Source organism: Strix uralensis, chromosome 7, assembly GCF_047716275.1.
Source record: "Strix uralensis isolate ZFMK-TIS-50842 chromosome 7, bStrUra1, whole genome shotgun sequence".
NCBI classification, from domain to species: Eukaryota; Metazoa; Chordata; class Aves; order Strigiformes; family Strigidae; genus Strix; species Strix uralensis.
In genome coordinates, this window is record NC_133978.1 from 4,515,023 (window position 1) to 4,538,734 (window position 23,712).

The 23,712-nt window shown below is 42.8% G+C and overlaps 1 protein-coding gene across 3 annotated transcripts in view; it reads left to right on the forward strand.

Annotated features, from left to right (window-relative positions):
• The window catches only part of MICU1 (mitochondrial calcium uptake 1), a 110,382-nt gene that overhangs the window by 21,586 nt on the left and 65,084 nt on the right, over positions 1-23,712 (forward strand). For all 3 annotated transcript variants that reach the window (XM_074874194.1, XM_074874196.1, XM_074874195.1), the window contains exons 4-6: positions 5,449-5,635; positions 12,874-13,036; positions 22,675-22,718. In XM_074874194.1, the coding sequence (XP_074730295.1) occupies positions 5,449-5,635; positions 12,874-13,036; positions 22,675-22,718 (394 nt within the window). The remainder of the gene's footprint in view (positions 1-5,448; positions 5,636-12,873; positions 13,037-22,674; positions 22,719-23,712) is intronic.

Consider the following 23,712-nt stretch of genomic DNA (forward strand, 5'->3'; position numbering starts at 1 on the left):
CAGCTGTGATCCTTCTGGGTTCATGTGGTCATCCTACACTTCTGACCGTCTCTGCCAGCCTCACAGTTTTATTCAGTTACCTTGCTTTGCTGCACTGCCTGTGTGCCCAGGAGTTGCAGCTGTGACTGAAAGCAACCACCATTTGGGGGGGGGTGGCAAAAAAAAGGTATTGAGCCTGTCAGCCTCCAAAGTATGGTTTGGATCAGGAGAAGTTCAAGTCAGCAGTCCATTTGAGGCGTGAGGAGCGCAGGCTCTGTGCGTGGCAGATGTAACTGAGTCACAGCTGTGTGCATCTGTCAGGGCTGCAGTTCAGGGGTACAGTCCCATACCCCACTCAGAGTGAACTTTGTTGGGGAATGTAAGCAGCGTCTCCTGGATTAAGAAATTAATGTATTTATAGTTTACAAGGAAATTAGGGTAATGTTGGTAGGATGGCTCCAGTGTGTGTCATTAGGGTTGACAGCCTTTGTGAAGCAATTGTTCTCCTCTGCAGCCTATCAGGGAATCATCTGTAAGGAGCGGCATGGTATCCCCCCCGATCCGAGCTACCTGGTGAGACTGACTGAAAACCTTTTGGATTGATCTTCAGGATGGTCCCCTTGAAGGGGCTTAAAGCAGAGGTCCTCACACTCTGGCTTGTCCGTCTGCACCCACATGCTGGTGCCGGTGCCTAAACTGGGCTGCGGAAGAGGTGGGTGGGAGGGAGCGTGAGAAATCAGCAGGTCTGCTGCCAAGGCAGGGCTGGGTGCCTCTGAGCTAGTCCTGACAGGCAGCTGTCTCACCTATTTATAGCAATTTGCTGGTGATGGAGAGAGCAGTGATGGAATAAATCTTCCCCGACAGCTGACTCCAGTGTTCCCCTGTCCTTAACATTAAACTCTTCCTGCGTATGTCTATGTGTGTATGTATGCGCAGGCTTCTCTTCCTCTCCCCAGTGTGTAAATCTCTTCCCTTATGATGTCCTTAAGCACATGTACTGCACCTTATGCTGGGCCAAGAAAACAGTCCTGCAGCAGCTGTTTTATATGTATTACGGTTATCTCACCTTCCTCTTTTCCATCTTTCTTACAGCAATCTGACTTATTTAGGTCAGTTTTTCCCACAGTGTGTGTTTCAGACCCTTAACCATTCCTGCTGCTCCTTGTCAGATCTTCTCGGGTTGGTCCAGCTCTTCCTTGCTGAGTGCACCGTCAGTAGCTGAAGTTGGGGATGTTCCTGCTGCTGGCTGGGGTGGAAAGAAGGATGTGCGTATCTCATGGACTACACTGCTGTCTCCTTATATTCTTGGACCTATTTTAGGCTATGGCTGACATCCAGAGCTGTCTCCTCAATCTAATCATTCACGTTCATCTCTGGAACCCGCCTAAATTTTGGTGTGTTCATTGCAGTTCTTGCCACAAGTCCATTGCGCTAAATTACATCAGTGTCAAGTACTGTGAAAGATGGGGAAGGAAACAAAGTAGTAAAAAGTCTTGTGAGTGGTGTGACATGCTGAAAAATTGGGCTGTGGATCTTCATCATTTCTGGTTAATTTCTTATTAAAGTTTCAGCTAACTAATTTAGTTGCCGAATATGGTTGAGCTGAGGATGAGACAGAGCTCCTCACTGAAAGTACTCCCGATCCCTGGAGGCTGCCTGTTTTTATGAATGTTGTGTCCAAGCTTGCTTTCATATTTCAATACGAAAACCTGAAGTTTTAAGTAGCTTTTAAGCTTCACTCGGATGTCTCCAGATGTTTACATACAGGGAGAGTGGCAACTCTAGTCAACTGAAGAACACATCTGTCAGGGAGGATTCCTCTCTCCTGCTTCTTGTTTGGTGGCAGTGTCTTTCCTGACTGAAGTGCCCAACTTGTTAGATCTCCTACGTTTTCTTCTGAGACTAAACAGCATCTGATAGCTAAGTACTTCTCTACTGCCTTCGGGATTAGAATAACAACACTGTTATCTGTGGCACAAGGCTTTGTTATTTTAGCACACTGTTCTGCTTCTGTCACTCAGAGAAGAAAAATACTTTAAAAATGAGGGACTGTGATTTCTCTAATTGGAAGACCTGCAACTGTGGAGTATTGTGCCAATGCCTGGTGTGAGTCCCAGCATCCTTCGTGGATGTATATCCTATGGATGCGTGCTTTTGGCTTTCTCAAAGAATGATTCGCCAAGTGAGAGTTTAGAGTTGAGTAGTCCTCTGTGGTAGCCAGGTGGTTTTCTTTGGGGACGATGAACCTCATCTTATGCTTGATTGTTGGCTTTTTCCAAGGATTAAAAGAAGAGGTTACAAAGTAGGTGGGAAATACGGTCTTTGCCTCAAATTCAGGGAAGGAAGAAATACCTGAAGAGACTGGGAGAGTTGAAGTATGGCAGCTAGGATCTGGGGCAGGCATGGTCCATGAAGAGAGGCCGGCAGCTAGTCTTGGCACACAGTGAAGGGAGACTTTGTGTTTTCATTTCCCTTTTGTGCAGAAGCTGTAGCAACAGGCATGCCTTGGGAAAGTCAGCCTCATCAAAAAAGGAGGTGGAGAGTCTTTACTTGCTGGTGGCAGTCCAGCAGGGTGGGTATTTCTGGAGCTATGGGTTTTTTCCAGCCGTACTTTGACATCTGCATTGAAAGGCTCCTTTATGTGGGCGCAGTATGGAAGTTGCAGTTGTTGGAAGCCAAGGATTTCAACAGAGGATGGTTGTGCAGGATGTAAAATACACAGAGTAGTAGCTGTATGTAGAGAGCAGATCCTTCAATGGTTAATTCAGGGAGTAGTTGCAACCGTGGCCTGGAGGTGAGGAATAGCAGGTAACTGTTTAAAAACTTGTTTGAGAAGTAGGCTACTAACTGCTTTTATTCTCATAGCTCATCTTGCTTGTGTGCTGGGATGGTGATCTAACTGTAGAGCAGAGTTAATTACCTGGATAAACTAGAGGTGGGGGAAAAAAGCCAACTGTATTCAAACAGCCTACGCCTGTATTGCTGTAGCCAACTGGTTTGACAGTGTGATGGATTGAAGGAATGCGTAGGATTTGCTGAAAATGTTTTATTTTGTATTTCATCTATCCCTTCCCTGGTTTGCTAGCTGTCATTCAAGCATTACAGGAGCAAATCTTTACCGATACAGCTATTCTCTGGCATGTTTAATATGGAATAGCTTGGTTGTGTAGATAAGCAATCAATTTTCTACTGCCGTTCTGTCCCCAGGACCTTTTCCCAAGAGATTTTCTCAGAGCTACTTAAGACTGGTGTCCTGCCTGCACAAGGGCTTTCCTTGTAATGCTGGTGTAGCCTCAGCTGGCAACAGTTTATTCTAGCAAACTGCATATCAGCCAAAACCACAACTCCACAAGGATGTGCCAGTACTGATTAAACTTTCAGGAAAGGCTTCAGGAGCAGAGCCAGCATGGACTTCATGCTCCAAGAGACAGATCATCTGCTTGGCTCTTCTGGGGAAATAATTTCCCTATCTTCAGATTCTTGTGGAGGACTCAGTTTTGGATCCTGTCTCCGAAAGTTTGGTTCAGCAAAGGTCTTAAAGATGGTGCTTTGCTATAAGACTTAAGAAAATATTTTGGCAAGTAAAAGCTCAGGAGCTTTTCAGAAAGGAACGGCTGGTGTGTTAGAGTCCATTGTGCGTGGAAAGGCACAATTAGTACTGCTCTTCACCAAGCACTTGTGTATTTTATTAAATCAAACCCTTGCGATGGAGTTGCATTCTGTCCCAGCATGGACTGGAAACCTATGCAATGCTTTAACCCAGCTGTAGTGCCATGGGTTATTGCATTTCAAAGCAATGTCTGGATCTTGGTGGTTGTTCAAGTGCTATTGGTACTTTGCTGAAGTAGTTATTACAATATGAACAAAAGTTAATTTGCTTTCATCATGATTCACTCTATTCTTAAGTATGCTCTTTGGGAATTTATTCTGGAATAATCAAGTTTTTGCTTCCCACCAGTACTGTGGAAGGATATGAGTTCTTTAGCCCTTCTCTATCTATCCTGTACTGTGACTGTTAGTGAATTATTGGATGCTGGTAAGGAGTGAGTTGTCATTTTTTTGGGGTAGCATTTAAATTAATTGAAGGAGCACCTGCCCTCATCTCTTCTTAATGGAAGATGATGTGCTGAGATTGCTGCAAAGCTGTGTATTGCTGGGGAGACAAGCACAGACTCTTCTCTGTTAAATTTTACATACCACAGCTGTGTTTTCCAGGAAACTGGTAGGATGAAATATGTGTAGCCTTTTGCTTAGAGCTTGGGAGACTTCAAAAATCTTGGTTTGTTTTTGTTGTTTTCCCAAGGCAGTCTTTTTTTGAATAAACTCACACAGGGGTAAATGACCATGTTCATAGTTACAGGGAGTACCAAAGTACCACCAGCCTTCATCTGAAGGCTGCTGGCCAGGGAGCAGCACCTAACTGTGTGTGAGCCCTGTACTCTGTGATTAGTCCAAAATAAATCATGGGGAATGCAAGTAGAGGCAACTTCGCTTAAGTTACAGGCTTGCTAGGATGTTTGCCTGAGCTGTTTGAGTTCTTTAGAAAGAGAAATAATTTTGTCAAATCGTTTGCTTTGTTGCTTGTGACATGTTAATGTATCCATAGAGATCATATTTTCACTGATGTTAACGTGGTCTGAGCTCTGTCTCGTTATAAACCACTTTACAAGTAAAGCTTAAGAAAGCCGCAGCATTGTTTGGCTTATGGATTTATCCTGCTTTTTATTTAACCACCCTATTGACAGTTGCAATTCTGCAAGTTGCTCACGTCTTAGACTGAGAGATTTTGGGTATTGAGTCTTGGTCTACAAACAAGGTCGCTGAAGATCTTTGTGTTTGAACCGCAAGGGGAAAAAGGGTGCTTTGCTCTGACAGAGTTGTATTTCCAGCTTGAGGATAAACAACTCCAGTTGTCACAAATCCTCTGTAGCACTGGAGTTTAGAAGACTCATTGGTGGAAGAGGGAAATAAAACAGCACGTCACTTGCTGGAGATAGAAAATAAATCACTTGAGCTGAAACAAAGAGGCTGTTCTTTCTGAATCCTGGAGTGCTGATGGTAAAACACATTTCTATCACTTCATATAAATCTTTTTTGGGGAAGCAGGGGTGCAATTTAGTGCTAGAGGAGGTGTGGTATGCCCTTCTCAATCTTCAGGCATGTGTAGTTTTAGGGAGAGGGTATGATAATTCACTTGAGTGATTTCTGTGGTGGTTTTGGGCTGGCAAAACTTACTGTGATGATTAGTTTGGGTTTGAAGGGGGGTGGGGGTGTAGAAATTTGATTACAGCAGGGAAAAGCACCCAATATTCCAAGGAGACTGATCACTTCTTTGCTTTTGCTTTACAATCCTCCATGCTGAATTGTAGCAAGTGTTTCATTCAGGGAGAACCTCGCAGGGCCATCTTTGTGGCCCTGGCACCCCTCTCAACAATTTCCTGAACTGCTGTTTTCTTTCCCCTTGTACAGGGCATACGCAGAAAACTCATCTTCCGTAAAACATGATCCAAGGACTGAGCCGAGTGAGAAGGTGAAGCATGAGGAGGAGGAGGAGGAGAGCGGCGGCAGTGAGGATAGAAAGGCCGTTGCGTCGGGTGACGAGGAGGCCCAGCCGGAAGGGAAGAAGAAGAAGCGTTCTGGGTTCAGGGACCGTAAGGTACCAAACTTGGGCATGTTACACTGCAGTGGAACAAGAGAGAAAACTTGCAGAACACTTTATTCAGACTGTGGTACAACACGTGTACAGAGTCTGGTTTTTGCTCTGTACTTGTCTTTATTTCCTAAGGGAGCTTACTTTTGGAAACCTCCTTTCTTGGCATGTTCCCCTGAGTTTCTTCAGGTTGAAACTTATGTGGAAAGCACAGTACGCTGATCCTCTGAAATGGAGACCGCTTTTCCCATCTCCAGTTGGGTGGCTGAGAAGTGGCTCACTGAGAAATCGAAGCTCCTGCCATGTTGGCTGTTAGGATGGTGCATGCAAAGCAGGGAATCAGTGCAAAAGCTTTAAAACCATCTAGGGCATCCATCACCCTTGTCTCTGAGCCCATCTCTTTGCCTGTGAACATACAGAGCATATGTAGGGAGAAGTAGAGGATGAGTGTGGAAGAGGTGGTTATAGGAAAGGTGTGCTTTAATTTTTCCTTTAATTATTCTGTGTAAACATAGTTGTTGAAATACAGCCTCACTCCCTATTCATGGTTCGGGAGTGAGACACATGGTTGTGTCTCTCTTGATGCTTACACCTATTCAATTTTCATATCAGACACATTTTCAAGAGGAGGAAAGCTTGAGTAACAAACGAGTTGTGACCTGCCTTCACTGTTGGGCAATCCTGAGAGCTTTGGGCTCCTAAGAACTCTCTGACAACTAGTGTGGTACTATCTGTAACCACCGTTATTACAAGATGCATGATTTGGTCTGATGGAGAGTCCTGTAACTGAGAGTTGACAGACAGCAATATTTTATTTTTTAAACCTGTCTGGATGTCGGTTTTATTGGGCTGTGTTTGATGATTTAATATCCTTGCAGTGCCAAAGAGGAGAATGGGAGTATATGCTCTTCACAATTCCTTTCTGTATAATTTGCTTCTGATAATTATTTTTAAGTCTGTATCCTGGAGGCTGCATTTCGTTAGCTGTTAAATTGTGGATGATCATATATAGTGGCTTAACAGCTTTTAATAAAAAATTAATAGCTGTTTCGTTTGAAGTTGCTGAGTCATATTGTGTCTTGGTTAGAGTATATTACACAACTTGAATATCCAAGTGACTTGTGGTATTTGGGGCTCCAAACTCCCCCTGTTCTGACAGGCTGGTGACAGCTCAGTGAAGTTATGTTGTAAGATACTACGCTGAGATACTCAGAATTGTCCAGGAGTATGGGTTCTCAGCTTCTACTAATTTTCTTGGCAACTGGGTGTCAGGTACTCTGTCAGCTTCAGCAAAACTTCAACTCTTGCCAGAACCACTCAAGAAAAGCAGCTTATTTTTTCCAGTGTCAGCAGATGGAGGCTGTTTGCAAAGAGCAAAGAAACGATCCACCTTCATCCACACTCTTATTGTTAAAAAAGAACATTGGTTAATACAGTAAATACAACGATTAATTTCTGTCGTATGTGGCTGGTGACTACTGGCTAGGGGAGGCGGAGAATGTTTGTTTGCAGGTGAGGACTTTTATTCCAGTCTTAGGAGACGTGCCTATGTTGACCAGCTCTTTCCTTCCCATACTAGGCAGGGAGGAATGTGGTCGTGCTTTCCAAATAAAATGTGAGCCAGGCATGGAGGGTTCCCAAGAGGTTCGGTGGGAATGATGTGCAGCCTGAATCCCTTCTCAGTCCACAGCCTGCCTTCCTTCTACAGTGCTTTGAGTCGGGAGCAGCAATTTAGCAGGGAGGGCACTGCTTAAAACAGACCTCACAATCTTTTTGCCAGCATAAGCCCTTTTCTAAGGACAAGGACTTGTTGAAGAAGACGTGGACCTGTTCGAGAGAGTCCAGAGGAGGCCACAAAGATGATCAGGGGGCTGGAGCACCTCCCCTGTGAGGACAGGCTGAGAGAGTCGGGGGTGTTCAGCTGGAGAAGAGAAGGCTGTGGGGAGACCTTAGAGAGGCCTCCCAGTACTTAAAGGGGCTACAGGAAAGCAGGGGAGGGACTCTTGATCAGGGGGTGTAGGGATAGGAGGAGGGGTAAGGGTTTTAAACTGAAAGAGGGCAGATTTAGATTAGATATGAGGAAGAAATTCTTCCCTGTGAGGGTGGTGAGACACTGGCACAGGTTGCCCAGAGGAGCTGTGGCTGCCCCCTCCCTGGAAGGGTTCAAGGCCGGGTTGGACGGGGCTTTGAGCAACCTGGACTAGTGGAAGGTGTCCCTGTCCATGGCAGGGGTTTGGGACTAGATGATCTTTAAGGTCTGTTCCAACCCAAACCAGTCTGTGATTCTCTCCAGCCTCAAGACAGAATGTACCTTCTGCGACCTGAATGCACCTTCTGTGACCTGAATGCCAGTGCTGCTTTTGCTTGGTTTAATGCAGGATGTAACTGGTAGTCTCCCAGGTGCCGGGTTCCGTGTTTGTTTGAGCAGCTCTGTTGTGGGCTTGCTGTTTGATCAGCAGTTGCCCTAGTGAGTCATCTCAAGAGGTGTGTTTGAATGTTTCCAGCTCAGATGACAGAAGAAGGTGTGCCCCAACTCCTGACTCAAAATCAGGGCTGCTCCCAGGATGTGCTGCTCCCCTAATCGGTTGTGTAGAACCTAGGAAATTCTTGACTATTCTATGTTTTTTTAAAAAAAAAAAAAAAAAAGGAACAACAAAACCCACAGTAAAAACCCTTTCCAACTCTTCCATAATTAATTGAAAATAGTGTGGGGTTTTCCTTGAGAAAATAATTAAGCTTAATTGAAACTATTTAACACTTGTTTGTTATCCCAATGTTGCTTTTTAATGAAGTTGATGATTAGTGGTGAAATAATAAATTAGGCATGACATTGTTATTTTAGGTAGTGATTCAGTGAAGAGGAAGTTGAAATATAAATTACTTGGCATCTGCTGTGGCTGGGATCATATGTGGCTGCTGCCAGGGCACATGTTGTCTTGAAGCCTACGCCATGTACGGGTCCTGACTGCATAAGGGAGGAGAGGAGAAGATTGAATGCTTTTGTAGTTTGGAGGCTAATGAGCAGTAATACATGTTGTGGGTGGGCTGACGTTAATTAATTTGCTAGAAGAGTTTGCATGCGGCACTTAGGACTGCTCTTTATCAAGATCTGCTTGCAGTCTTTGCTGGGTGCTGCAGGTATGCTGCCTTAGGAGCGTTAGTCGTGCTAAGACTTCATTTTAGTGTGCATTACAGTAGGAAAGCCAAAGAAAATGAATCATAATTAAGATACCCTGCTAGGATATGTGTAGTGGAGCTGGACTGCCAGAGTTCCCCTTTTGCTGCACAGTCAGGGAGGCCCCAGTGATGCTCTTTATTTTTATGTCTGCACAGGATTTAATTTTTTTCCTTTTAACCTGAGGCTTAGCATAAACATTGACTGTCTCAACAGCAGCTTTCCTCTTGTAGAGCAATAGGGATTATTTACTTGCTCATCTTTCTCATCCAGTACATAGTCTATTAATAAATGCCAAAAAGGGATTTTTCTCTTTTAGTCGCATAATCTTTATGGAGGCCCCTGATTACATGAGGCTGTAGTTCTGGGGGTAGGATGAGAATTTTTGGCTGGTCTCTGCTGCATCGAGGACTGGTGCGTACTGGGGAAAGGCGGCCGCCTGGGTGCATGCTTTGCCAGGAAAGTATTTTGGAATATTTCATAGGTGAGAGGTCTTGGGAGGAAAGACTTGTCTGGGATGATTTTTATGTCCAGACTGTTTCAAAGTAGTGTAAAAAAAACCTTGCAAATGGTGGTGTGTACACCCAAATACATACACGCCTGCTTTTATCTCCACATTTACATAGTGAGATCAGGGCACCCGTATTATCACCTGCTTTGTGTTTATCACCCAGCCTTGAATAAATGAGTTGTTCCTTTTTGCAGGGTCCTGGCTGTTCTCTTCTTGACCTGACTTTGTGTTCAATCCAGTCTTGAATTTGGAGGGATGGGTAGTAGTTTTTGCCAGCTGATTAGATCATGCTAGCGAAAATGAAGTAATTGTGAGTTCAGCTGCGGGCAAAAGGGAAGAAGTGTTGCTGCATTTGCTCACTTCTTGTAGGGAAGGTTGAGGAAGAAGTGTGATTTTTGGTTGTGATGAAAACAGCCTGAGACACTAAACAAGCGTTTTAGATTCTATTTTTTTGGTCTAGATTGAGTTATTCAAGACTGTTGTTCCTTATAATTTTTCAGAAATGTGTTTGTCCTGAAAATTGTGGGTTTGTGTATGTCACAGCTAATTGCTGGAACTCAAAAGGCTGGAAATTAAGACAGTAGCTTCCCATGAAACTTTTGAGTAGCTGTATATAACCACATTCCCTTCTGGATCTGAAACTCAAATCCTTTAACAGGTAACGCCGATTTCTTATACTGCAGTGGGCTTAGAGGGGCTGCTTTGAGCTTTCATGGAGATGGTAGGTCAGGTCAGCTCTCTTTGGCCAGGCATGGCAAACTTTGCCTCAGAAGATGATGGTCATTAAAAATGCTGCTTTGCTGTCTGCAGAATACAGCTCTCCATCTACTGCACACTTAGGTCCTATTTTTGTAAAGGTGTTTAGCTGCTTTTGTTGGAGGAGGGGAAGCTCAAAACCATGTATATATTTCTCATGAAACCACAGACTGCATGGGGGCAAACCTCTGGGTTTGCAGATCTGTGTGGGGTTGTTGTGCTGCATGCTGAGACAGGAGACTTAGGGGTTTTTTAGCCTGTGTTATTAGTAAGCTTTTGTGAGCCATGCAACGTTGCTTTGGGAGCTGTGTGTGGCTTCTGAGTGACAGATTGACCCTGCTCTAGAGCCTTGTATTGAAAATTGCATCTTCATGAGTGCCTGGCAGTCATATGAGGAAGGTTTTCATTTTGCAGTACACCTGGATAAAGGATGGGATGGCAAATGATCCAGGAGAGGGCCAAGTGGTAAATGGATGTTTTGCTTCATTTGCAAGTGATGATTGTCGTGGATTTGGGTCTGAAGGGGGCGTGGGAGAATTGCTGTGCCCAAAGTTGAAGCAAAACGTAGGTTGCTTACTATCAATAAAGCAGGGGCCTTGAGGATTACCCCAAGCTTGGGGCAAGAAAGAGTTGGCAGTGAAGTTGCTGGACTGGTAAGGAGGTGAAAATGTCAGGTGAGGAACAAGGGCAGTGCCCATACTCCAGAAATGAGAAGAAAAGCATTAGGCTTGTCAGTAGCATCTTAGCAAGATCTTAAAACAGGTAGGGGCAAGATCCACTGCAGATGTGAAGTCAAATGGGATAAAATTAAACATGGTTTTATTGACAGAAATGTCAGGACTAGTGTCTCTGTGCAGCAGTGGAGTTGCAGAGGAAGAGAGGTTCAACTTCCCTAGCTGGGTTGAAGGAAAGCATTTGATAGTGCCTTGTGAGAAACTTTTGCAGAGTTTTGGAAAGTTGGGAGTAATGTAAGGTCTCAGGCAGATGAGTGTTTTACTTAGAAAGCAGGCTATGTTGAAAGAGTGTCATGGATGGAGGGAGCTGCTGGTCATGGTCAGTGGTGTCTGCTCTTGGCTCCAGTCCTGGACTTCATACTGTAGTTGGTTTTAGTTGTCTTGCTTGAAGGTAGAAATGCTTAACTATGTTTTTGCCTGATCAAGTTGGGTGGGGTGTAACTCATGAAGGAAGGAGTGAGATACGAGCCTGCAATCACAAGTCAAAAGATGATTTTGGCATAACAAGCTACCGCCTGCCAGATGGGAGCTGAAGACAAAGACACGTGGCAGCAGGAAAGAGCTGGGGAAGTGCGTGTTGTTGTTTATCGGCCCAACCGCAGTAAATGACGACTTGTCTCTTTGCAATAAAACAACAGCTCTCAACCCAGTGCCCTTATCTTTGGGGGACCTTGTGGTCTCAAGCAATAAAAATGGGGTTAGGTTTGATTATAGGTGCAAAGGCTAGTAGCAAAAGAGACTGGGGACAAAATTTTTCTTCGATGCAGGTGGCTGCTGGAAAGAGGGAGCTGGTTGTAGTGGTTGATGCGAGGACATTTCTGAATTATGAAAAAGCTATGGTGATGCTAAGAGCGGGGAGAATGCTTTAGGTATTGTCATTGTAGATAATGTCATCCTCAGCTGTTTGCTGGAGATCTTAGCTGGAACAAATACAGAGGAGAGAGGCTTTGCTTTCCCCTAGTTGCTTTACTGAAGCCTGGCTTGGGGGATTAAAAGCTGTTGGCTTGTTTTATCCTAGAAATATGAAGAACTAGAGAGGGTGTTTTCTGTCTGATAAACATCAGGGTGGAGAAGTTGTTTGAGTTAAAGGACAAGGCTGAAACAGGACCAAAGCCATAAATGATATACAGCTGCCTTGGCAGTACCCTTGATCTTGACTCTTCTCTTCCAGCAGATAGTTGGTTGTTTTTTTATTCCTGTGGCTCTTGGCCAGAAGTACTGAAGGTTTCAAGTACATTATGGACTGTTAAACATGCCATATAATACAGGAATAAAAAGCTGAACCAAGAAGGAAAGTGTTCTGCTCTAATACATAATGAAGTGTAGGTCTTTGTGCCTTTTTCCTCTCTTGTGGCCTTATGTTGTGATTTTGTTTATAAAAGCTTTCTGTTCTCTTTGATTAATTCCAGCTGTGTGTTGGGGAAAATGGTTCTAGGTACAAAATAATCACTACTGGCAGAGTTAGCAAGTGGCAGATTGGTGGGGAGAAGAGGACTGAGTGAAAGATGTTTCTGCGGAATTTTGCCAATGTGATAGAAAAGAGGAAAAAATGAGGTTGGGTGACTGAGCAACCAGCTGCAGCTTCAAGTAGTTTTTTCCAAGACTCAGCTTGAAAGTAAAGGTCTCTCCCAGCTCTCCAAGACTTTTTTCTTTTGCTTCATTTATTAATCACAGATCAGATCCTTCAACACTGTCATTAAAATGTCGAGCTGCTTTAGATTCATGAATGTGATGCTAGTGCTTTTTTTTTTTATGTTCGTGTTTAAAAGTGCCTTCAGGGATTTTGTTACCTTTTTTTCTTCTCCCTTCGTGAAGTCAAAACTTATCAATAGTGTTTGCTCTTAATCCTGGGACATCAGGAGCCGATATTTCCAATTTTCCTGGTAGTTCGAAGGCTGAGGATAGGAGGGGTTTTGACCCTCTCAGCATTATTTCTCTCAAGTGTTGTGTTGCTGCATGCACCTTTGTTGTCCTGTGGCAAAAGTTTCAGACAGCTAAGGGTGGCTGCTAATGAAGGTGTTGGCAGAGGAACCATGCACATCTAATGCTGGTTAAATTTCATTTCCAGGTGATGGAATACGAGAACAGGATCAGAGCCTACTCCACACCGGACAAAATCTTCAGATACTTCGCCACTTTGAAAGTCATAAATGAGCATGGTGAATCGGAGGTTTTTATGACACCGCAGGATTTTGTGAGATCGATAACACCTAATGAAAAACAACCAGAAAGTAAGTGATGTGTGTGTAGTACTGGGAGGAACTAATACAGCGAAGAGAGTAAACTCTCCAGTCTCTGCCTATGTGATCTTTAAACTTCCCATCAAACAGTTATGTTGTCAGGTACCGTTCTTTTTATCTTGAGGGGTGCAGCACAAAAAGGGGGGTTGCTGTCTGATTAGCATGCTGCCACGGTCAAAAAAAGTGATGCTCTCAACCCACGTGTTATGGCAATGTGATGATGTGCAGAAGGATAACAGAGATATAACAAATGCAGGAGTAAGGCAGAAAGCTACCACTGCAGCCGTGCAGGAGCCATGCTTGTCTCTCCAGCAGAGCCTGCAGTGTGTCCGTGCCAGCTTGAAACTGGCCAACTGGCAGCAGCGCGGTGCAGCCAAATAATGGTGATCGTTCAGGTTCAGAAGTGTTGGTCGTGCTTGAGAGCTTTGAACCTGGGATTGGTAGGGCTAAGAAGTGCCTCCTGAAGCGATCTATTCCACTTCCATGCTCCAACCCCAAAATTAGCCTAATCCCTTCCATGTTGCCTCAAGTGCTATTGCAGCAGATCGTGTTGCTACCAGCCTTTGAAAAGCAGATGAGATGACTTCCTTTCATACTTAACTAGTGAAAGATTACCTTCAACTGAAACGACTTCAGAAGGAGGTTGCTTTGGCAAGGAAAACTTTAAATATCAAGGCAGCCACATGTGCCTGTCTGAGCTGTGATGCTGCTGGCCAGGGTGGGGCTCATCTCTGCTGACTTCAAATTCCCTGAGGATTGCAGGGAAGCACATTAGCTGTGGTACCTGTGGGGTTTGGCAGGCAATAGGTGGGAGAGCAAATGCTTTTTTTTCTGATTTGGGTTGCTGTGTCCTGAGCATTTGGTCAGAGGTTGGGTTTTGTGAGGTGACAGGATGATTTTGCCTGTCTTCTGTTTTGGAGGAGATTTGTGTTTTGGGTGAGATGTGGGAAATAGGGTTTCTTGGTCTCCCACAGGGTATCTCAAAAAATGAAACAGGCTTTTGTCAAATTAAAACTCCTTTTCTTTCTGCAGGCATTAATGGAGAACCTCAGTCCCCAAATGTTAACTTCTTGAGAGTGGGGTTTATGTACAAACTGTGAAACTGTTTTGATATCTTGCATGACAGCTGCTAAATAAATACCATGTACACTTGTGTTTAGAAAACAACGATATGAAGTGTGTGCAGGAGGGAAGAAGAAATAATCCTGGCATTAGTGTTAAGCATATTGGTGAACTGATATTTAGGTTTTCATCAAGTCCTGAAAATGTCTGTAGTCTTCATATGAATTAGATGGCTTCATCTTCAGTGAAGAAGTATTTTGAGCAATAAACAGAAGATAATGTTCATAGATGCTGAAATTGTGTGTTACCATCTTATCTGTTTAAAGCTTGAATTGGTACTTTGAAAAGCAGTAGCACCTGGTTGAGTGTGAGACTTCCCATGTGAGGTTTTTTTATTTGTCAGCCAGCTTAAAAATAGAAAACATCCTATGTTTAATTTCAACACATCTCATTCTCTTTTATTTCTTCTGTGTAATATATGTGCTTGGTGCATTTTAAGGTGTGCACAGAAAATAGGTGGTAGAGTGCTGAGAAAACACCTACTTCGGAGACAAGCAAAGGTGACTAATGGGAAATAATTTGTCTGTCTTAGCCACTAACTTTCCTTTGTAAGTATTACTACCCTGGCTAGGTGAGCTCCTTAAATGACCCTGTGAAGCCTGTCAGGCCTTTTAGTGCCTGCAAATACTGCCAGTCAGTGACACAAAGCAGCCTGTAAGGGAAGAAAATTGCTGTAGTGATACTTACAGTAGCTCTTGGAAAGTGGAATGAGGTGGAAATTGAGCTTTGGCTGCCCATGAGCAGGCAAAGCAGGAGCATGGGCATCTTCTATCTGGCTGGTTTGAAAATCTGTCTTGAGGACTGTTACAGTCCTGGACTTGATTCTAGATGAAGCTGCTGCTAGGGTGGGCGTTCCTTATGAGCACTGCACATCATGGCAATCGTGGTAAATGGTTTTTTAATATATAATGAACAGTAGAAGGGTGAAACACGTAATGTTATAGTAAAGTCAAACCAGCCATAACCTTGTTCCCAAAAGTTTTAAAACCTAGTAGTAAAAAATAAAAAATACAATTGGTCTGATTTTAAAACACGAAGTTACAGTAAGACAAAGACTGCTACCTGCTGGCCGGTTTATTTCTGTAATTTACATCCGTTCAGTACTTTTGACTCATGGGATAATCTAGATTGTAGATTAGTAGGGAAATGCCAGGGATGCTTTCTCTCTTAGTCACGACTCGGGTGTGCCCTCCGCTGGGGCTGGGGCATCCTCCCTTCACCCCAGAGCGCTCCTTTGGGTAGTGCTGTAGCCCGGAGCACTCCTTGGAAATCTCCTTCAGGTAGTGATGTAGCCTCCTCTAATTGTACTAACTAGGTAGGAGAATGCTTGAACTGAATTACGGATTACTTTCTGCAGTCCTACTGACACCAAGGTTTTCCGTGAGTGGTATTTGGTGATAGGTTTGTGCTGTGAAGCAACTGCCTTCTGGACCTGTGAATTAATTATGGTCCTGTATAAGTAGTCCAAGACATGATGAGGGCAGGGCACGCTCTGTATGCTCAAGCTGCCGGTCATAATTTCAGTGAGTAACTTCCTGTTCATGTGTCTGCTATTTTATGGTGAGAAAATGGTGTGGAATCTAAGTGATAGGGAGTAATGAGCTATCTGAGTCCCTGTTGTATTTATTTTTAAACTGCTAATCTACTGCAAGCTATCTTATGCCTGATTCATTTTTATGGACTACGTAGGGGAAAGCTTGATTTATTGTCAATAAAGTGTCAACTTAATTCTAGACTGTGTTTTGCTGGCTTGGGGAAAACGAGTGCCAATTCATTAGCTGCTGTAGATTGCTTTCTCCTAATAGTTCAGTAAAACTTCATGCTGTAGCTTTCCTGAGTAGACAAGATGTGCTTAAAGGTGTGACACACTCTTGCTGAGCCTGGAAGTGTCTGTCAGAATAAGCTAAAGAATGGCATTAAACTTGAAAGCTGCGTTGAAAAAAAAAAAAAAATCTTTATATTTTATCTGGAAAGTCCAAGTGCCAACAGGAGTGTGGGCAGTGATATCTGCTCCCTGCAGTCCTCTGTTGTTTTTTTTTCCTCCCACCTTCTCTGGTAGCTGGGAGGTTGCTTGGCTCCAAGGCTGGATGAGCAGGGATGGTTGCTTCATACCTGGCGCTTGGTTCATACGCCAGCACAAAACCAGCTGAAAATACTCCATCTCAGTCTCCAGTGGGAAGGGTTTGCAAGAACTCCATTTCAGATGTTGCACCTTTTTGGATACAGCATGGGATTTTGCAGAAACAGGCGTATAAAGCCATGACACTTGACAGGAGCCATTAACCATGCCTGATACTTGCAGGTCGTTGCTGCCATAGTCTCTGTAGTCCTGCGTAGCTATTGGACCTGCTTGGTGGTGGCCTGCCTAGATCTCCTCTCTTTCCTTAGTCTCTGATTTCCCTCAATTTCCATAACTTTCTTTGTTTTCATTCTCCATTGATCATTTTTCTAGGGAAAGTGAGTGTTTTGGGGCACCCTGGACTAAGAAGGAGCTGTGACATACTCAACCAGTACCAGTTTGGGTTTTTTTTTTCTTTGCACTAAGGATTAAAAGAAGTAAAAAGGGCTTCATGTCTTACCACAGCACACTGTAACAAAGACAGGTTATACCCAAACCAGTCTTGCTCTTCCATTGCACATAGCAGTATTAACCTCTCTGGTTAACCCAGACTCCACCCACATGAAAGATGCCTTTCGAGATCCACCATGCTCTGCAGCACCTCAAATATCTGAACTCTTGGAAGGTTTGGTTTGTTTGGGTTTTTTTTCAGTCTGCACGAAACAACGAACATGCTGTCAGAGCTCAGCCAGAAGCAGCAGCTGTGCCCCAGCAGCCTCTGTGCGCAGGATGGTGTCAGAGGAAAGGAGCTGTGAAGGACAGAGCTGATATCTGGTGACTTGATCAGACCCTGTAGCTTGGTTCTTGGTTTTTAAATGGTTTGTTTTTCATGAGTGGACTTTGTGAGCCGCTGAACACAGGCTGGCTTCTGGATTGTTGCAGGGCTTGAGTGATTATTTGTTTTTTTGAGTTAAGTTTGTAAAATAGGAATGTGATCTTCTGTACAACCAGCAGTCATGAGCTGTGACAAGTGCTCACCTCGTCTGGTGGGGTCGGGGAGGACTCCTTAGGCTTGTTCAGATCCCTAAAGTTACGCCAAGTGGAATATTTAAGACCCAAAAGGAAACTAGAGATCATGAACTTGCCTTTTGGTTTGTTGATGGAGACTTACTTCTGTGTTCTTCTCCAAATGCATGTGCTGGGGAGGTTTTCAGGGAGTGGATGTGAGAGGGAGAGGTAACTCAGTGGTTATCTCCTGAACCAGGAGGGTGAATACGGTTTTCTGTGAAAATACATTATTCTTAGGCAGGAATCATCTTTGAGCCTGTAATGCCAGATAGGAGCCCCCAGAAACCTAGGCACAGAGGAGTGAGAGGTGCATTTACGTGCACGCTTCTGTGATAGTCATCAGAAGAAACAAATAATTAGGGCTTCCAGTATAGATGACAGGTTGCTTTGGCTGATCAGTTGTGTTATGTATGTACATCTCGTAGCAAGACTGACTTGCCTGTTGGAGAAAGGGGAGATAGATGAGAGCCAAGTCGTTCCTTGAACAAAACAGTTTTAGACTTTAACACAACCCTGAGAGTGTTGCCCCCTGAGAAATCTCAGGCAGCTCATTGTTTGCTTGCAGATTACATTTTAAATCCAGGGAGAGATACTCATATAAAAAACAGAATCTGCAGCTCTGGAGGGGAAAACTTGGTCCAGCATTTTGTCTTCCCATAATGTAGCATGTTGCATGCATGGTTATCAGGCTCTTCTTCAGTCCTGGTAATTAGCCATTTTGCTCATTTAGTTGCAAGAAAAAGAGTCCATGTTATATAGCAAGCAATGGGAAAGGGGAAGCATATGATGATTAAATGTTATCCAAATAATGTGAAATATCTGACAAGGATATACAGACTGGAAGGAGTTGAAAAGGTTTTTCCATCAGTGGAAAACTGCTGGCATCCCAGAGGAAATCATGATGGCTTCTAATTGATCTCAACTGTGTTCTTGGCATAATATAATCTTTCTTTTGGAAGCTGGTTTGTTAAATATTTTTTTAAAACTGCAATCTATAATCTGCTGCGCATGACCTTTTTTTTTTTAACAGGATAACATGAAGACCTTAGTAATTGTTTAGATATTTATCAAGTTGTGGTAATTAGCTAGCTTTGAGTGAATCTGTGGAATGTATGCTTTCATTAATCAATAGAAATATAATAAGCATTTGACTTTAGATTTGATTAGAGCTGAACAAGAGTAACAGCAGGTTATTCTGTGTTTTTTTTCCTTTACATAAATAATTCCTTCTCCATTAAAACATCCTCCCTAGCCCAAAAAGAAAGCAGTAAACGCAGAGAATAGGGTTCTCCTGTTGAACACACTCTTCCCCATTGTGGCAGGCAGTGAGCGTAAGTTATTTTGATTTATTTTGAAACATTTTTATTTTTAGAGTGCTGTGAAAATACCATCGCATGAGTAAGAGCGAAGGCTGATATTCTTAGAATTGGTGGCTAAGTGGTATCAGTCCAATATGAAATAACATTTCTAGTGATGTTACTTGCTTAGGTACTCCACGGCAGCGCTGCTGTTTCTTTTGGTTCTGCTGATAGTACTTTATGTGGTGTACTTTATATTATGATACTATTTTAGGTGGTATCAGAGTTTGAAGGAGTATTAGTGGTACTTAAAGATTGCAAGCAAGCTGGTAATGGTGAGAAAATTTGGAAATTGTTGCAGGTCACCACTGGCAATGCTGAAAGTGAGCGGCTGGTGCAGAACCTTTGGTTGGGGGAGCAAAAGGGGCGTCAGTAATCTGGGTGTATAGTGAAAGGTGGGGTGTTGTACAGTGTTTCATGTAAATAAAAAGTGTATTCTGGGGCAGGTCATGGTGAAAGCTCTGGGTTGATTTGAGTAGAAACAAGCACCAAAGCCCAGCTGCTCTGGGTGGTCACTATGCAATCTGGAGTAGCCATGGTACACCTTGTGCTGCCTTCAGTCCCAGGGAGGCTTCATGAAGCAGCCGGGTATCCTCCTGAAATGATTTCTGGATTTCATTGCTGTCTCTCTTGAAGGAAATCCTTTAATCCATTTCTGGGAGAATGGTATTTCAGTCCCTGCTTTTCAGTGAAAGGTGGAAAAGCTCTTTTTTACTCTTAAACATGCCTATTAGCTTGTGTTCCTGCAGCTCGTCAGCAATAGCCCAGCCAGGGGATATTTGTTTTATGAGTGTATCACTTACAGACAATCATGTGGTAGCTTTAACTTAGCACACCACCTTCTGAATAACAGAGATGTAACAACTAACATTCTTTCCTTTCCTTGTTCAGATGTGATTGTTCTCGTTGTGCGGTGTTTCCGTTAGCTCTCCAGCCTACACGAATGCTGAATTCCTATTGTAATGTCTTGGAGGAAAAACCTTTTGAGGTTTTTTTTGTGTAATGTAAAGAAAGAGGAACACAGGCATCAGGCAACAGTCCCTCTTTTTTCCTGGTTTTCTTTTGTCAAGTTTTAAGATTAAAGACTTGTGGAAAAACACGTAGCTAAGTTGATAAAAAAGAAAATAAACTGTATTGGAAAAAGGAAAATGTATTGAGTAAAACTGTATGCCTTGAACATATAAACACCTCTTTTCAGCTTTTGAATACACTTGTTCTGCTGGGAGCTATGGTGAGGGCACTTTTATAGAGGGACTTAAGTGTGCAACTTAGTTAATGCAGCAGAGCAGAGGGGATATTGCGCATGGCTGGGAGAAAGGGTGAGCATAAAACACTCATGTGAACCAATATGCTTGTGCTTGCAATAGGTAATGCTGTCTTCCAGAGCGTGCTGAGGCAGTGACATGGAAAAGACAGCAGCAGACGTGACAAATTTTTGTGCTGCATTTTCGTATAAACCTCTGTCCCTGCTCTCCGAGACATGTATAAACCGAGGTTATATATTTGCTTCTCATCATATGTGATTGTGTCAAAGGAGGCTGACATGATACAGGTAATGATAGCTACAAACCGCTGTGGTGGTGTAAGCAGTTTCTTCGGCAGATAATGGAACACTTGGAGCTCTTAAGCTTGAGGACAGACCTGGCAACTTCTACACCTGGCATGAGGGATTTGGATGCACTTACAGAAAAGCTGTGTGAAAGTCAAGGTCCATCACTCAGTGCCTTGTAGGAATAGTCTCAGGTTATCCAGATGCTTGGTTTTCCCTGTCTTTTCGCTACATGCCATAGCAGTTGAGCAAACACATGGAAACAAATGTCTCTGTGCTTAGGTGAATGAGGCTGGTTCAAACCCTGGTCTAGAGGCAAACTACCCTGTGTTCAAAAGTCCTCATTTCATCAGTGTGTTTTTCTTTCGCTGACTCCATCATTACTGTAATTTATAGCTGTTAATTATTGTGGTGCTTTTTAGTTCCCTCCAGTCATACCCTCATCACCTCCCTTTTTGCCCACCTCATGTCACTTCTGTGGAGAATACAAGTTTATAATAACTCTTCCTTTAGTACAGGTACTTCACCTTTTTAGGTGAAATTTGGCTGTTTTTAATAACTTCTCTACATGTACCTACAAACTTGTATATATGTTATTATTTATTATATATTATATAAGTATTACCTATCTTTAAAAATATTATCTTTATTTTTTATATATATATAAAAGAAAACAGTTGTTAGTTCATCTCTTCTTGCTGCTTGTCTACACGAGCATCCATTCATTTTGGGTCTCCTTTGAAACCTGTTTGCTTTCCCAGTAGTAGTGTCCAGTTGCGGGGGGCAGGGTGTGTGCCATTAAGACATACTTTCACTTGCTATTTTTAACCCATGTCCTTTTTTAGCTTTCTGTGAGTACGTGTGTAATGTTGTGATGTCAGGGATATGTCTTACAGCACTATTTCCTGGCATGGGAACAGGAGGTGTGATTGAGAAATGACTTTATTATGACATGTGGACATAAGCTAAGCTCAGCTTAGTGGTCAGCATCCAGATGGATGGTCAGGGGCAATCTCAGACCAGATAACGTGTTTCTGGTAAAATAAGCACATGTATCAAATGAATCCTGCCTCTAAATGTGACAAGACTTACTGTAATGCGTTTATACCCACAACTGTGAGGAGGACAAAATTCAGAAGAAGATTAAAGTCTGAAAATGTGTGTGAGTAGGCAATTTGCACTCTGTTGTCAGGTGTACAAAATATTGAGAAAGTGCTTTCTGGCTTGAATATGCACGGATCCAGAAAGCCCTCTGACAATTGCCTTGACCTTTGAAATTGGTAACAGAGGAGTTTTGGGTGCTTGGGTTCAGAAAGGTTGAGGAGGTCACCCTGGAGCAATTAATAACTCCATTTTCTGCACCATAACCATTATGAACCTTTCCAGCAGACGAGAAGGGTTTTATTATCCTCCTTCACAAGCGGGTGATGCAGCAGGCTTGGGAGAGGTTTTATTTTGTGGGTTTTTTCCATCTTTTTTCTAATTTAAATTGGAATGAGGATGTGATAGTTATCATAAACAGGGGCAGTAAATGCAAGGGACGTAGATCTGCAGAGGGGTTTTATTCTTCAGAGATCTGAAAATGGGTCTGTGCTCTCCCAAATTCTGGGAAGCGCTTAGTTTGAGTTCTGCTTAATCTCCTCTCAGGGTGCATCTTCCTGACTTTGGACTGCAAAGCTCAGATAATTAATCTTCCTGAATATTTTTGTCATCTTGCTTATATGTGCATCCATCAGTGTACATATAGCCTGCTGGGCATTGCAGATTAGATTGAGAGCTCTGTGCCTTAACTCTGCAAATGCTGGGATATTTTGTTTTCCCCTCTTCAATATAGAAAAAACATTTTGTGATGGTATGAGAGATTCAATTTACTAGTATAAATAACCACTCTCCCTGCCTTTCTCCAAAATGCCTTTCTAGCTAAAGCTGTTGCCTTCTTATGAATGCAGCTACAACTTATCTCCTTTAAAATCTATTTTTGAGCAATTCTATCCTAAAATATGATCACATTTTGGATTTATTTGTGAATATCCCAAATAATTATGGGAACAATTCTCTGTGTTCCCATTTGTGAGCCATTTAAAAGGTGTTATTAAAAACAATAAAGAGTTTTATGAGCATGCATTTACATGGGGCATCACAGGCGAAATGTTTGCCTGGTAATAGCGCAGAGGTCTTCTGCTTTGGGGTGGGTATTTCAGGCTTTTGAGAGGTGCTGGGAGCTGTGCTCTTACTGTCCCAGTTAGAAGGAGGTTTTCTTCTCCAATGCCATGAGTTTGTTGTCTTTCATGATCAAAATACAAGTTAGAAAATTCATGAAGCCCCAAAAAATTTCATTCTGTCCTTATACTTTCTACTGATATTATTCAGACAGTGCATTTTACTTTCTAATCCTCGCTCAAACAGAAAACCCCAGAAATACTTTTATACTCTTAAGAACTTTTTTTTTTAAAGTATCTTTTTTCTCTTTCAGATCTAGGCCTGGACCAGTTTATAGTGAAACGCTATGATGGGAAGGTGAGCACATTAGATTAAGTGTATATTATTCAATGGCTTTTTTTAATGTAGAGTCCTCTAGTTATTACCTACATGTGGATGTAAGTTAAATGAAGTATTTGAAACATTCTCTTCAGAGCTTTTTGTTGTTTAGTAGTATTGCAGTGCTTTTTCCACAATGATGTAAAGATTATTTATTTAAAGGGGTCTTATAATGTTTGCAGACAAAATATTACCTCTTCATATATACTGGTAGGTCAGGAAATTATAAGTTGTAATCACGTTTCCTTGCTGCTGCTTTATGACTGTATGAGAGCCCCACACCATTTAGTGAGTTATGCCATTTCAGGGGAAACTCACTTGACCTTTTCTTTCCAGACTCATCTCCAGATTCCTAAAGGAAAGAGACACCTGTGCTTTTATCTGCATCCCGTGCATGTATTTCCCCCCCTATCAAACAGCCTTACTCTGTTCCCCTTTTGAACCCTAGGTATTTCCTACAGTGACTGTTCTGGATGTTTGTGCTGTCACAATATGTGTTGGTAAAACGTTGAGCATGCTCTGATCTAATTTTGTCTACCTGTGTAAGTGGAGCTGTGTAGCATCCTACCTGTTGTTATGGAAATCAGAGACCCAATTAACCACACTGTAAATCCCACTGGTATGGAGGAGTACAGTAAAGGCAGCTCTGGCCCTAGGACTAGCTGCTCATATCAACTTCTTGATGCAGATAACTACAGGTTAGTTAATTTTCCATCATATCACCATGGGCACATATTGGTACCCCAGCTTTTAGTGATATTCTCATTTCATCTGTATCATCTGAAAATAAAACTTCTGTTTTTCCAAAGGGAAGTCATCATCTGATGCCTTCATAGCTGAGTGATGAACCTGACACGTAGTATCAGGTGTTTCCAGAAAGCCTTGACACTGGAAAAAAATGCATTTAAAGCTTTATATAAATACAGTGTGGGCTGAACACATGCAATTCCCTGTCTTGTCTTGTGTTAGTAGG